General features: G+C 44.1%; 1 protein-coding gene across 4 annotated transcripts in view; it reads right to left on the bottom strand.

Moving 5' to 3' along the window:
- LRRK1 (leucine rich repeat kinase 1) overlaps positions 1-14,216 on the bottom strand; it is a 74,984-nt gene that overhangs the window by 20,723 nt on the left and 40,045 nt on the right. For all 4 annotated transcript variants that reach the window (XM_035335393.1, XM_035335394.1, XM_035335395.1 and 1 more), the window contains 9 exons: positions 13,492-13,621; positions 12,844-12,956; positions 11,735-11,949; positions 9,533-9,697; positions 7,327-7,499; positions 5,219-5,339; positions 4,814-4,973; positions 4,315-4,591; positions 1,116-1,287 (listed from right to left, as the gene is read on the bottom strand). In XM_035335393.1, coding sequence (XP_035191284.1) covers positions 1,116-1,287; positions 4,315-4,591; positions 4,814-4,973; positions 5,219-5,339; positions 7,327-7,499; positions 9,533-9,697; positions 11,735-11,949; positions 12,844-12,956; positions 13,492-13,621 — 1,526 coding nt within the window. The remainder of the gene's footprint in view (positions 1-1,115; positions 1,288-4,314; positions 4,592-4,813; positions 4,974-5,218; positions 5,340-7,326; positions 7,500-9,532; positions 9,698-11,734; positions 11,950-12,843; positions 12,957-13,491; positions 13,622-14,216) is intronic.

Below are 14,216 nucleotides of genomic sequence, written 5' to 3'. Positions count from 1 at the left end.
TGTTGTATGAATTCTGTATTTGCAGAAGTCTTATAAACTTCAAGAAGAGCTTAGTGAATGATCAAGTCTGCCCTCAATGTAGAGAGTTAGCTTTTCCACCTGTTTCAGTGGCAGGAAGATGGCTTTCTTCCAAGGCATTTCAAACCAGTACTTAGAGCAAAAGGTATTTTTGTTTTTAAATAAAAGCATTAATCTGCAGAACTCCACTGTACTCACTGCCCTTATGCTTATTTGCCTGCAGACTGGTGAGATGCCTTTCCATTCACTTCACTGTGGATTGGGTGAAGTCCCTAGTAATGGGGCGTTAAGGTTATATAGTGTCCATGAGCATGTAAGCAAGGGGGTGCCAAGACAGCCCTTTAAAACAGGCAAAATTATTAAATGGTTTCAGAAACCTGGAACTCAGAGGACCTTCCAAAAACAAGTATAATGTTTTCCATGTTCTGGACATCAGGGACAGAACACAATGTAAATGGATAGCTGTAAAGAGGTAGTAAAAATATTCTGTAGGTATTTATCATGGTTTCCAGCAGAGCTGTGTTTTCAGATATAAATAGTTGTAAAAAATTGTCAATACCAACAAAATTCACTTAGCTTTCAGAACCTTACAAAGACTACTTTAATGATATGCATATTACTTGCACTAATAGGGTGCCTCCTTGCATTCATTATCCTTTTAAGACATGAGTTGTGTAATTTGTTTCTCATTTAAACCCTTACAGATTCAGATAGCTGACTTGATGGAGATATTCCAGATCTCCACTGGCAAGTGAAAGCAGACTCTGACCCAATGGAATCGTCACGGACAAGAGCTGCAGGCAGAACTCCAATTACTTGTAATTGGAAGATGGTGGGGGTACTGAGTCCTTCCAGGGAATCGTGCTATAAAGAGACGGTGGAAAAGGCAGGGTTTCTTCCCAGTGTTAATTTGTTGTTCTAAATGACACCTACTATAAAAACAGTTTCAGATTTTGATTGCAGATTGCATTACTGTTTACTCAATAATTTTATTGAAGTCTGTGACCAAATCACGCTGGATGTGCAGAAACAAGCACTTACATTGAACGCTAACTTCAGCTGCCTCCTTTTGCTTGCAGAGGGATACAGTAACCTACCTGGAGGTCCATCTCTGCCAGGCTAATTAACATTCGTGCTATGAATCTTTGCCAAAAGCCAACTGGGACAAAACTCATCTTGAAGACCCTTTGGACTGTGTTTGTAGTCTGGTGGCAGAACCCGTGGATATCTAATGCTGGCTTGGTAGGAAGCAGATGAGGGAGGAGGTACCTGAAACAAATCAAATTCAACAGCTCAAATTTTAGCTACAGCTTGTAACAGTGAGTACATTGTTACTGGATAATAAGGCAATTCAGTCTCCAAAGAGATTTTTAATGGCACAGCCTACTGCATATAAAAAAGCTTTTAGACTAAAGGCACTGCAGCAATACATGAAGTTCATTTACACTATGGAAGTAAGCAGAGGCAAAACAGACATGACATAATTCAGCCAGGGCTATTGGACAGGGCTAAAATGGATGTAATCAGCAGGACGTTTGTGTAATCACAAATTAAATGCGTTAAAATATAGGAGTCATTAGAACAGCTGTGATGTTGAGACTCATTCAGACTTGGTATCTTTACTACTGTGCCCCGGGAGTAAACAGAGAATTACAGCTGTGCTGCTACGTGGAACAGGAGATAAATGCAAAAACAACATACAGCAGCTCAGCCTCTGTAAGCCCAGAAGGTGGGAGGTGGCAACGAGACATTTATGGGCTGCAGGGACTGGACTGCTCTGGCTCTCATCCTAGTCCCAAGAATCAGAGCATCTTACGTGTCACCATGACAGTGTTTCCTGCTGTACCATGCTGCAGCTGATGGACTCCCTGACACGTCCCTGACAAACTCCCATAAGCAAGAGCTCACTGTGCCAGGCTGATGCCAGCAGCCTTGCTCCACCTCCTCCTGCAGGCAGGTTTTAGGTCCAGCAGTGGATCTTTTCCCAAGTGTGGGAGGAGACTCAGTGCTACTATAGTCCAACTCATCCGAAGTAACAGCTACGCTGGGGTAGAGGCCCACAAAGTTTTCAAATTATTTTCAGATCTCTCAGTAAGCGCAGAATACTCATTTGTGCTGATCTTCAGTATTTGGGTAGCTAAAAACTTTTGGAAGACTAAAACTGTTTTGAAAACTATGAGCTTATGGCTTTCAATACCTGCCAATAAATCCCGTAGCAGTGATACTCTTCTGTACCAAATACGTTCCAAGATGCTTATACGATCAAAAATCGGTCCAAATCACATTTGGCTGTAAGCAGAAACACTGCTCAGTGTTGAGCCTGAGAAAATTTGTCGGCATCTGGGGCTCATCATTGATGGGCATAATGACAGCAATGAGGCAAAGAGCCAAGGGACTTACTTGACCAAAGTAACAGTGACAGGGACTACACACACAACTAGAACTAATGCTGGGTCCAAATCCAATGCTTTAAGCCTATCACATTTTCTTTCTAGCAGCTGCAGTACTCTGTAAAAACTGAAAAATCAGCTCAGAAAAAATAGCCATCACTGGAGAACAGCTTTCTCCATATGTTCCAGTCCATAACATCTGATGATGTTTTACATGATCAAATTATCCCTTCCAAAAAACATCTCTGGAATGTAAAACTGATAAAAATTCCTCTCCACTTACAAATTACAATTAGAACGGTCATATTTTCAATCCTTTTTTTTGCAAGCAGATCGAAGCTAACTTATGTGCACCTTAAGCAGAAAAGTGGAGTGCATCAAGTTTCCCCTGTAAAGGTAGTTGATGCATTGTATGACAGCCAATAAATTTTCCTCAGCACATCAAAGAAAGGGTCTAGGAGTGTTAGAAGCAAGAAGGCCAACGAGGCCCTCCTGGACCACAACTATATAGTGCATTATAATACAGATGGAGATTTGATGCTTTTGAACAACAGCCAATGCAAATTTTGAAAATATGTGGAACATGCCCCCATCCACCCTTTCAGAACAGAAACTGGCAGCTGCTTTCTCTCCTGACTGCACAGAAATCCTATCTGGCAACCTAGACAATAGTTGCAGAAGCACAGTAACAAATAACTGCTCTGTGTCTGGCTAGGACATTAAATTAATCCAACCTGCTAGAGCTACAGTTCGTCAGTGGGAAGAATATTCTGTTAATGTGGCTTGGATCGCTCTAAAAAAGATTGGGCAGGCCATGAAAAAGCAGTTTCCTTGTTCCCGAGGCACAGACAATGTAATTGCCTTGGAGAAAAATGGCAGATAGTGACAAGGAGTCCAAAAGGCACTTTGGACTAAGCAGAAACATTGCTGCTTTATCTGTGTTAAGCCTGAGAAAATTTGTTGGCATCCGGGACTGGATAAGTGACAGGCATAATGACAGCACAGAGAATGCTGCACTTGTGCTGGCATTCAGAGATCCCGAGAGGCTCAGAGCGATGCAGCCCTGCTGTCCTGGAAGGGCAAGGAAGTGAAATGCAAATGCCACATCAGAAGTGCAATACGACGATGGTTTCACCGTTAACCCAACAACAGGCGGTCGCCAAGCAGATGGGAGAGAGAAAAATAGCAGGGAACTCTGCCCGGAGGAAAAGAGATCGGGGGGGTGGGAGAGAGGAGGATTCATTAACATTTAAAGAGAAGGAGGTTTCCTACACCATTTCTTGGAATACTATTGATCGACACCTTTGGATGAGGCTAAAAAAAAAATAAGAAAATCACTTTGCTACTGAAGCTGCAATTTCCTGATTTCACTAGGAATAAATTATAGCGCCTTCAGGGCCGACGTATTTATTGACTACCCAAGGTTTTCTGCCCTAGCCTGGAGCGAGGATCACTCATTGGAAGCAGATGACCCCAGCCCATCAGGCCCACAAGCCCCACATCCTCTCTCAGCTGCAGCCGTGCCAGCCAAGCACTTACAGCTCCCACCTGCTCATCGCCACATCCCTGCCGGTGTCACTGCCCCTCCGTGCTGGTGGTCAAGCAACCCCTGAGTGTTCCTTACCCCATCAGTCTTAATGAACTGAGTGGGCTCAGACCTGCTTTGGAAAGTTTTCACACTGGCCTAGCTTGTTTGGACCAAAGGATGCTCATGCCAGCCTTTCCAAGGAAAGGAAATACAGCCCAGATGGATGGGTGTCTTCCATCACACTGCTTAAAGCACTCAAATATTTTATCACAACAGGATCCTTGTCAAGACTATTGCTTACAGTGACAAAGCCTGTTAACATCTGCTGATTAAATGGCCATTTTTCTCCAGTCCGGCTAAGCCTCTCTAATTACCAACCTGTTATTGGCTACAGGCAGCGCAATTTCGAACTTGGCCAAGAACTGGAAGTACTGTTCTTCAGTTTGTTCAGTGAAGCCTGTCCCAACCAGAAGCATCCTGAGATCCTCTGCTCTGATAACTCCATTCTTAGCAACAGACTTCGAGCTCTTGATGTTGAAAATCCTCTGCAGACACTCTGAGAGCCAGACAGGGTCAAGGAAGTAAAGATTTCTCAGGCCGTGGCTTGTGTCTGGGAAATGCAGTAGTGTACCCGTTTCTATGAGAAAATTAATTGCTGAAAAAAAGTAAAGAGTCGTAGGTCAGTAATAGGCTAACATTAGGAAAATACAGTGAAGATGAGGAAGACTAAGAAGCACTCTGGGTAGCTTTATCCACACCAGGTATAGCCAGCATGAATAACATGAGAATAAGAGCCAAGAGAATAACGTATCTGCGGAACACTTCAATTGGTCACATGTATTAATTACCAAGAAATTACCAGTCTGCTATGACCTACCGGTTTGCAAGTCTTCGTAGTCTTTGATATCATTTCCAGGGTTTTGTTCAATGATCATCTCTATTTGTCTGTCTGTTAAATACTGTACATCATCGTTCTGACTTCTTTTATGCTGTTCCGCAAGGACAGCTTCTTGAAGACTGAGGTAACTTCGTGGTATCTGCAAGCCACATGAGAAAAACAGCAGGATCAATATTAGACAGCAGTCACTGCTGGGGATGAACTAACCAAGCCGTCTCCCCTTTACACGGATCTTGAAGTGATGGCTTTTTCCAAAGCAATTCTGTATACTTCACACACCTCTTGTGGCAGCAGTAACTCCCAACGTTCACCTCCCAGTCCCAAACCAGCCCCCTGGGAAGCCCGTCTTTGGTAAGGATCACTGCTAGAAAGCACAGTTCTCACCAATCTCCCGGCAAGTTTCTGTGAGCAAATTGAGCTGCCGACATCCTTCATGTTGCAAGTGACGTGAAAAATCAGCTGTCGGAGTCCATCGAGGCCTTCCAGAGTCTTACATGAGAGCTCACTGCAAAAGTTACGCAAGGGGGAGGATTACCAAACCTTATCAGCACACCGCCTTCCTCTCCAGGCTCACTTTCCCTTATCACTGCCTAAGTTTCCTGTGTCAAATAAATGGGAGGAAGGCTGTCAGTGAGCTTTTTTTCTTTGGAGAAAAATACTAAGAAGTCTGGAAAATATATTTGAAGCCAAACTGCTTGCTTCATTCTCTGCATGCTGCTTTTCTATCCCCTAATGCACTCTGACCTATGGGGACTTCCTTGGCAGACCAACCAAAGCCATCACCTTTTTTCCCTTCAGTGCTGCACACATCCTGGAAGGGTCTGCAAGAATGAGGAAAATGCTGTGCTCCTGCAACCACTGAAGGCGAGTCTGGTCCTCAGATCAAAGAGACATGATGATGACTACCAGACACCTTTTCCCACCCTCATTCCGGCCCTCGCTCAGCTGGGTCCTGTTATCTGGGAATTGATGCTTAGATCCTGAAAGCTGGCCTCCATCCTCTCTTTAACAGCTAAAAACCTATTCTCTCCAACTCTTGCTATTTCTGGCCTTTTTTGTGGGCCGGATGAGAACGGTTCTCTTCCACTCTCCTCAACAAAAGGTCTTTCTAACTGATCCCACACATGTTCCTGGGGCCAACAGAAAATGGTTTTCTAAAGATTTATCTTAAACCTCAGCCATGAGTCACGCTGGGAAGCGTATGCTCACTGGGATGCTGGAGGACCAGCACTGATGAAGGCACCCTGGGCTCACCCACACAAGGCTTTCACAGCACACTCCTCGCACTCCTCAAGCACTGCTCCGTGCAGATGGATGACAGGGAGTGAAGGAGACTGTCTGCAGTGGGCACGGCAAGGAGGAGGCAGGAAACTGGACAGAATGCTGCCTGGGAGAAAATGCGGGGGGAAGGAGAGCGAAGAAGGGGAGTGTGCAGGATGTGGGGTAGGTGAAAGAAAGCCTCCTTGAGAAAGGATGAATGAAATCATGGTATCGTGCTCTGTGGTGATGGGAACAGACCTCTGAGGTGACTGAACCACTAAGCTTTCTCTCTCACACCGTGCTTCTGTGTGGCTCAAACTGGGTCCCTGGTACTTCTAACCAGAGCCAGATGAAAGAGCCAGCTGGGGTGCCTGGTGCAGCACTTGCCTTTGCAGAACAGAGTGTGGGAGGTCTCCTGACAGCTTTGCCAGGCAGCAGATGCAAAGTGCGATGGGACATAGCAGCACCCTTCTTTACTTGCCAGCTGCCACCTGCTCATGCCCCAGGCATTGGCAATTTCACACTGTTTGGAGCTGGTTGGTGCCAGCTGGTTGCATCCATGCTCCCTCTGTGCTGTGCACTCCCCTGGCTGACAGACCCGCTTCTTTCCCAGCCAGAGAAGCCTCCTCGCCCTCGGGGCATTCTCCATCAGAAGGGAGGGAGCTGTGTCAGACTCCATGGCCTGACATGGATCTGCCAGACAGCACAGCCCCTCTGTTACCACATGCGGAGAACTCGAACTGCACAGGTTTGGACTGCCGGGGGCTCAGGAGGCTGACTCACTGCTTGCACTGTGAACACTGCCACGCTCAGGTAGTGAGAAGTTCCCATGCAGCCTCCCCTGCCAAACCCTGCAGCACCCACCACGTAACAGTCATGCTTGCTAAAGAGTTGCAGCATTAATTACTCAATCTGCATCTTCTCTCCCTGTGACTAATTAATAAATTGTATCTCCATTTAACCAGTGAGGAAGCTGAGCAGAGCAGGAGCCCTGAAACAGGCAGACCAAGGTCATGACTTTGGAGCTTCCAGCTCTCAGACCCACGATCAGACCCCTGAGCTGCACTGAACTTCTCTCTGATTATGCTACATTATCCCAATCAAAAATAGATGAAATGCCACGCTGACGAGTCTTCAAATCAGTTCCGTTGCCAAGGAGATCAAGGATTACAAAATTGTTCAAAGTGACATAAAATAGAGTGACTGAGCTTCATAAAGGCACAGATACTTACTGCAGGTGCTTGAATGTGATATCTGGGAAGCCAGTTGCTCTGGATCCAGAGGGAGACCGACAGAGAGCCAGGACATATGCCCTCAGAGTTGCTATCCTCTCAACACGGAACTTAGTTTCAATTAAATCAAGGTGTGTTCCTACCACTAACACCGCTGAATTTGGAGCCTTGGCCTGTAAGAGAAAACACTGACAATGATCTCATCTACATTAGGTCACGATACATTCAGTAATGACATGTGAAAAGTGTAATATCTAACAGGGGGACTCAAACACATGAATAAAATGTGTAATACACAAATAAAATGAAGGCAACCTGTCTTGGCAGCTTGACAATAGTAAAAAGTGGTCTGAGTGTTCTAGAAGTTCTCCTACAGAACACGGCTCAATAACCTGAAAGCTACTGCAGAGCAAGAAGCTGTCAGTTAGAGTTTATTAGATAAGGGCTCAACATAAAGAGTCATCATGTTGTATTAAGTTGCTACAAGTCAGCTAAATGAAGGAAACCATGTCCACACAGACAAAGGAGAAGATAGCTTAACCCTTACCTAGAAGATCTAACTCTGATAGCCCAAAAAAGGCTACTGACATTCCAGAATGGGTATCTGGGGAAGTTATACAGACATTTGCTCTAGAGGTTTATGGAGAGGTGAGATAAACTGCTAGAAATGTCTAAGTCTACTTAATCCTGAATCAGTGCAAAGGAATGGATTAGATGATCTTGTGGTTTCTTCCAACCCTTCCGTGATTTTATTACAGGGTTGGAAGGTATCCAGATTTCAGGAAACATGATGCCAATTACAATGGGATTGCACAGACTTAAGCAGGGATCAGCCACTGGATCAAAATGACTTTGAACACAGAAGAAAATTCAGATGCAGAACCCCATGGTGATTTGCAGCCAAACGATGTCTCTCTTATAACGCCCGCTGAAAGCTCAAATCTGAATGACACCAGACTTGATCTCATGCAAAAACAGGAGGGCTGGCTGTACCAAGGCAGACCAAAGGGCCTACCTGGCCCAGTATTCTGTCTGGAGGCTAATGAAAAGTACAGACACAGGGTAAGCATACAGAGACCTTCCCTGGTATGTTCTCCCAGTACTCCAGCTGGAGGACATCAGCTTCCTGAGCATGAGATGGTATCTCTGAATTAAGAGCATCTGATGGATTTTTCTTCCACCAATCTGTTTTTTCAACTTCTGATTCTCACAGCACACAATAATCCCAATGGATTCTGCAGTTTAGTTAGCTGTTGTGTTTAGGACACTTGTTTTTTGTTTCAAAGCTACCATCTCATGTGCTCTCTCCTAGTTCTTCTACTGTGAAAGATAATGAACAAATACTCCCTTGGGGTTTTCACCTTATCTTCTCATGAGCTAGCCTACTACAGCCCCCCTCATTTACCCCTTTCCCAAGCTGAAGAGGCCTTATCTGTTTAACTGGTCTGCATTCAGAAACTTTTCCATACATATACCATCACGCTCACCTTTCTCAATATCTTTTCTGATGCTACTACGTGCTTGTTGGGGTGTGTGAAAGACACAAGCACATCATACGTTTTTGAAATACCATAATTATGTTTTCTGCTTTGTTATCTAGATTGTGATTTTGATTGCTGTTGGACATTAAATATGGTTGCAATATCTCAAAGATATTTATTTGAGAGGCATTAGCTTAGGGCCCATTTCTGTGTCCATAATGTTAAGGCAGATATCAAGTAATGAACATTGAACAAAAAAACAATCAACACCAATTAACTCCCTGCAGCTCTGAGTCTCAGCTGAGAGCTGTCCGGGAGATACATACCATTTTATCTGAATCTAGAGTGTTAAAAGCATAACCTCAAGACCAATGTGTGTCTGATCCACACACAAAAAAAAGAAGGTGCTTCAAAACTTCTTCAGAGCTTAGTGTGGTCACACACTAATTCCAAAATAAATATGTACTTAGCAAGGGTTTATAAATCAGCTTTTGTTTCATTCTTTGATGTGTGTGAGGGAGAACAAAGAACATTTTAAATTTAAACCATTAAATACTGTGATAATGCCTACAGAGCAATGGAAAATTAATTCCAAAAGCTATGCAAAATTCATAGTTTGTGGAGTTTTTAAGAGGAGACTAAAAAGAGACTGTAGTACCACATATCTATGTGCTGAGCTACAACTTGATAAACAGATACCCCGGAGTCCACCAGTGACTTCTTACCTCAATGTTCAGCAACCAGAACTGTAAGTTTGCCACAGCCTCTTCCCCCAGTGCCAAGTTCCATACAACTATGTACAATGCTTTGTCTGTGAAGAAACACTGATTGACTGTAGACATGCTTGCTGGGCCTCCGATATCCCAGACATTGAACTCCACTGAATCAACCTACTTAGACAAAGAGAAGTGTTCAAATCAAACGGTTGCAGTAAATCACAGGGAGATAATAGCTGAAGCATAAACCTACGCCTGCATAATGTATGACACAAGAAGGGTTTCAATGTCCTAATTGTGCCTCCAGGAAAGAAAAATCAACAAGCAATTGTTAAGCAAGGCTACTACTTCCCCACAGGAAATCAAGACTAATTGCTTGCTGCTAAAATGATAGAGGTGCCCTTGATGCTGGTAAATCTCCAGTTAATGCTGTGGATTCTCCAGTACAAACAAGGATCTCATTCTGAGCCCTGTATTTCACTGCATCTTGAATAGAAACTGCTTCATCCTTGTCTGTGCCACACTTAACAGGACCGCTGAAACTAGTTATCTGCCACTGCGAGGGGGAGCAGGAAGCCTCCTGCTGAAATCATTTCCACAGAGCTCAGCCCCAAGCGAGGCACACCAAATATAGGTGCCTGGGAGGTGGGAAGCTTCTCAAGCCTTTCATAAACATTTCCTGCCTGTCGCTCAGAGGCTGCTGACGTGCGCATGCCACAGCAGAGATGGGCACGAATTACAGCTCGCTGTAATTCAGACTTGCTGGCTTTCAGGGGAACGTGTGAATGGAAGTCTCTCCAGCTCGGGTTCTCCTCTGAGTAGCTCAGCAGCCATTCCTCAGTGCAGGCCCACAACAGCACTAAGAGGGAGAATAGCTCTCTGCTTAAATGGTATTCAAGATTCCAGCTGCAGTATGAAGTACCTGCATACCTTGGAGGTTCTGTCTCTAAATTATTTTACTCTGGAGAAGCAAGAAGCTGTGGATCAGCAGGAAACCATTCTCCAGACACCATCCTCAGAACATCATGTAACTCCATGTGGGCCCTGTTTACTGGTCCAACTCCAAATACTGCCTGATCCCACATGACAAGTTACTCCATGAGATTTCAGAGAGGAGTCTAAGTATCTTGGTATGGCTCTGATCTAGCACAGTCCCAGCCTGAAGTCTCCCAGGACCAGCTGGAAGTATTTCCATATTGTTTAAACCAAACCCTAACTAGCACAAGGGCTGCCTTGAGCATCCAAATGACCTTCAGCTGTGGGTGCTTGGATGGAGAGACGGATTCAGAGGTAGGGACAAAAGCCTGCTCAGCAACTTGGATCCTACTCCAGGTCTTTGACACTGTCTAGGTTTTGTTTCACTCAATTGCTCTTCAACATAAAATACACAGCTCTCTTCTCCCATCAAAGTCTTCTCTTTGAAGAGTTGGGCTGTGCTTGCTCTTTTCTTTCTCTGGCCTGGCACTCTTTGCTCTAATAGCTGAACTCAGCAGGCTCTTCCACCCCTTCCAAAACAGCCTGGTGGCCATGGCTCTCATCTGAGACGTGAGAGCAATGCGTTTACGCACCCTCAGTTCTGACAAGAGCCCAGGATCGATTCTGGATACTCTAATACCTGTGGCACTATGCAAACAGTGGACAGAGCCACCTACAAATCTCTCAAATACTTGAATAAATTCAGCACTGTCCAAATCAGTTCAGTGTGGGTTGACATAACCCCTGGATGAGCCACTTGAGATTCAGAGTTTAGATATCCTTAGATATCCCTAGATCACAACCAGAAGTCAGGCATCCTACCTTTCCCACACCTTTTACATTTAGAACAGTTCTGACATCAGCCTTAGGCATGATGTCCCATTTTGTGGCCCCAAATGAAAGGACAATCCGCTTGAGAGAAGCCGACTTATAATATTCTCTCAAAATCAGTGTCCAAAAACCACCTGAGCTGGGACAGCCAGACTTCAGGCAGTCTACAAATAGCTCTCACCATTTAGGACAAAAAGTCAAGGTTTTCTCAGAAAAACAAAACTGTCCTCTGATATCAACTGGAAATGAAACAGAGGAATTGTGACAGCTCTGAACAGCTCACATATGAGGTCTGGTTCACAGGGGAAACTGCTTGTTGTAAAAGGACAGGCAATTTCAGACCCCAAGGGTCACCATGAGGCTCAAACATCTCACAGGGGAGAAGGATCTTCAATTCTTTGTCACCTTTGCCTTGTGTCCCACTGGCTTGGGTAGCTCCCATTTCGTTGTACGTATGGTGGCATCGCTGTGCATCATCTGAGGGACTTTTCCTGTCTGTAGGATCTCAATCAGTGTTGACTTTCCCTGTCGCGGAGGACCGATGACGATCATCTTCATTAGCTTACACTTCTCTGCTTTGCGCAGCTGGGCTCGTAAGTATGCCAGCACTGTTTTAGGGCCTATGGGGGGGAAGCAAACAGGCTTTATCTGTGGTTAGCAGTTACAAATGTACATATGTACAGCAGAACTGCACAAAACCTACTGCTGCAGACACATCAGCTGAATTAATATTTTCCCTGGAGTTTCGCTGTGGGCTGAGACAACCCAGAGAATAAACAAAGAAACCTCTAGTGGACAAACCTGAGACAGAGACCCCAGAAAAAGGTCACTGCTTAGAGACTCTACAATGGAGTACTGTAAGGAGAAACAAATGCTGTGGCTCGTATGCTTCAGAAGCTCAAAGGAAACATAAAATACTAATTTAGTATTGGAAAATACTCAGTTTTTCCTTCTACTTTTATGTTTCTACTTAAAATTAGATTTAGGCTTCAACAGTGTGCTGGAGAAGGAATAATTCCTAATAACTTTATTCCCACAGGATTTTCTTATTAAAACACACAAAAAAGAAGACAGTATTGTAATTGATCCAAAAACCTAGCAGCTTACAATAAAGTTACTGCAATGTTACTGTGACTGCTGATCCTAAGCACTTCAGTCTTTAGAAAAGAGTCTAAAGAGTCTAAAGACCCTAAAGAGTCTAAATACCCTAAACTATACACATTCAGAGAGCAAGCCACAGAATGTATCCAGCATGCATACAAATGCAATACTTCATTTGCAGTAAGTCGTTATTGTAACATGTGATCTACCTTAAACTGATCCTATAGGCAGAGCTTAGCACTGATACCAAACCTGCAGATATGTGTAGGAGGTTTATCCTATGCAATTTCTGTTGTTAATTGCAACAAGGACTCGGGTGCACACTGTCTTTTCCTGTTTGGGACCATTAAAAGGATGTGATTTTCATTAAACGTTCATTCAGTTTAATAAAGCACACACAGGATCAGACTTACCCTCTTTTCTGATCTCTGCAGGAACATTACTGATACTCAGTTCTTCGATATCCAGCTGCCAGAGATTAGCCAGCTGTCCAAGTTCTGGAGGAAGCTCTCGGATACCAGGGTTACTGTAGAAAAAAACAAATAGATCTACCAACAACCAGGCTTTGTGTGTAATAGCTGCTCTCACAGACTCTCAGATTACACTATTCTCTCATTGTAGAAATCTTCCATTAACATTTTAATAAGACTACTCAGCACTTTAATAGTAATTTTCATCCTAAAAGTGATGTATAACTTCAGTTTATCCTCTGGGCCAGACAAGTATAATCATCTTTACTGGACAGTTGAGGAAATATAAGCAAAAATGATGAGTTATTGACTCAAACGCTATAGAAGCAGACAGCAGAAAGCCAGCATTAACTAGAGGCACACTAGATTCCCAGGCCTGTGTTCAAAGCATTAGATTATCTTCCCTAATTTAAAAGGTTGGCCTCCTCCTTATCTAAAGCAAATGATGGGCACAGTTCTAACAAGGGGCTGACTCTTTCCAGCTTTTTGACTTCAAAAGCACTGGACATCTGGGGTGGGGCTCCACAGAAGACTGGTCACTAAAACAACATGGAAATAATACTGCATAGCTTTTCCAGAACATGGACTTACTTTCCTAAATAAAGTTCTGTTAAACCTTTTAGAAGACAAACGGACTGTGGGACAGATTCCAGCTGATTGTCGTTCAGATAAAGGACTTCCAGAGAATCACTCAGAAATGCTGGAAACTCCAAAAAAGGACCTGAAACAAGACAGGAAACAAATTGCACCTTTAAAACATAACAGGCACCAAGGCTCTGTACCAAGAACCTTCACCTTAACTTTGTAGGCAGGACATGAGGTCATGTTCCTTGGCAGGAACCACCACAAAGCAACAGCAGAAAAGCAAACAGCCTTCAAGAGTGACCAAACATCAACGCTCACATCTCAATTTTTTAAAGTCATGGTGATGCACATGTTTGAAGGTGACAATTTCCAGGACCTCTGAGGTGCCAAGGGAGGAACTCCAGGCCTGCCAAGATAACTATACTTCAGAGCACAAGTAGTATTCTGTTTCTCGTTGTTGAATAGCTGCTAACACCTTGCCAACTGCCCCTATTCCAGCCCAACAGCTCGCAGTGAAGGGCATACCAAAGGCACAAGTGTCTCTCAACGTTTTTTCCATGTTGTGCCAGTAAAGCCCCGGACTGGGCAGAATTTACCTTCGGGCCCCATGTTGCATCCCGAAGCAATATATGGTGAATCAAGTCAGTAACATCAGAGAAGGAAACCCAAACTGCAGTTGACACACTGCTACCCTATGTCACCTCTAACACACAGCCTGCATTTGCCCCCGT

The sequence above is a fragment of the Oxyura jamaicensis genome, chromosome 10, assembly GCF_011077185.1.
Source record: "Oxyura jamaicensis isolate SHBP4307 breed ruddy duck chromosome 10, BPBGC_Ojam_1.0, whole genome shotgun sequence".
In the NCBI taxonomy this organism is placed as follows: Eukaryota; Metazoa; Chordata; class Aves; order Anseriformes; family Anatidae; genus Oxyura; species Oxyura jamaicensis.
The sequence above is the reverse complement of the archived record's forward strand: the minus strand, read 5'-3'. Positions and strand labels throughout refer to the sequence as shown.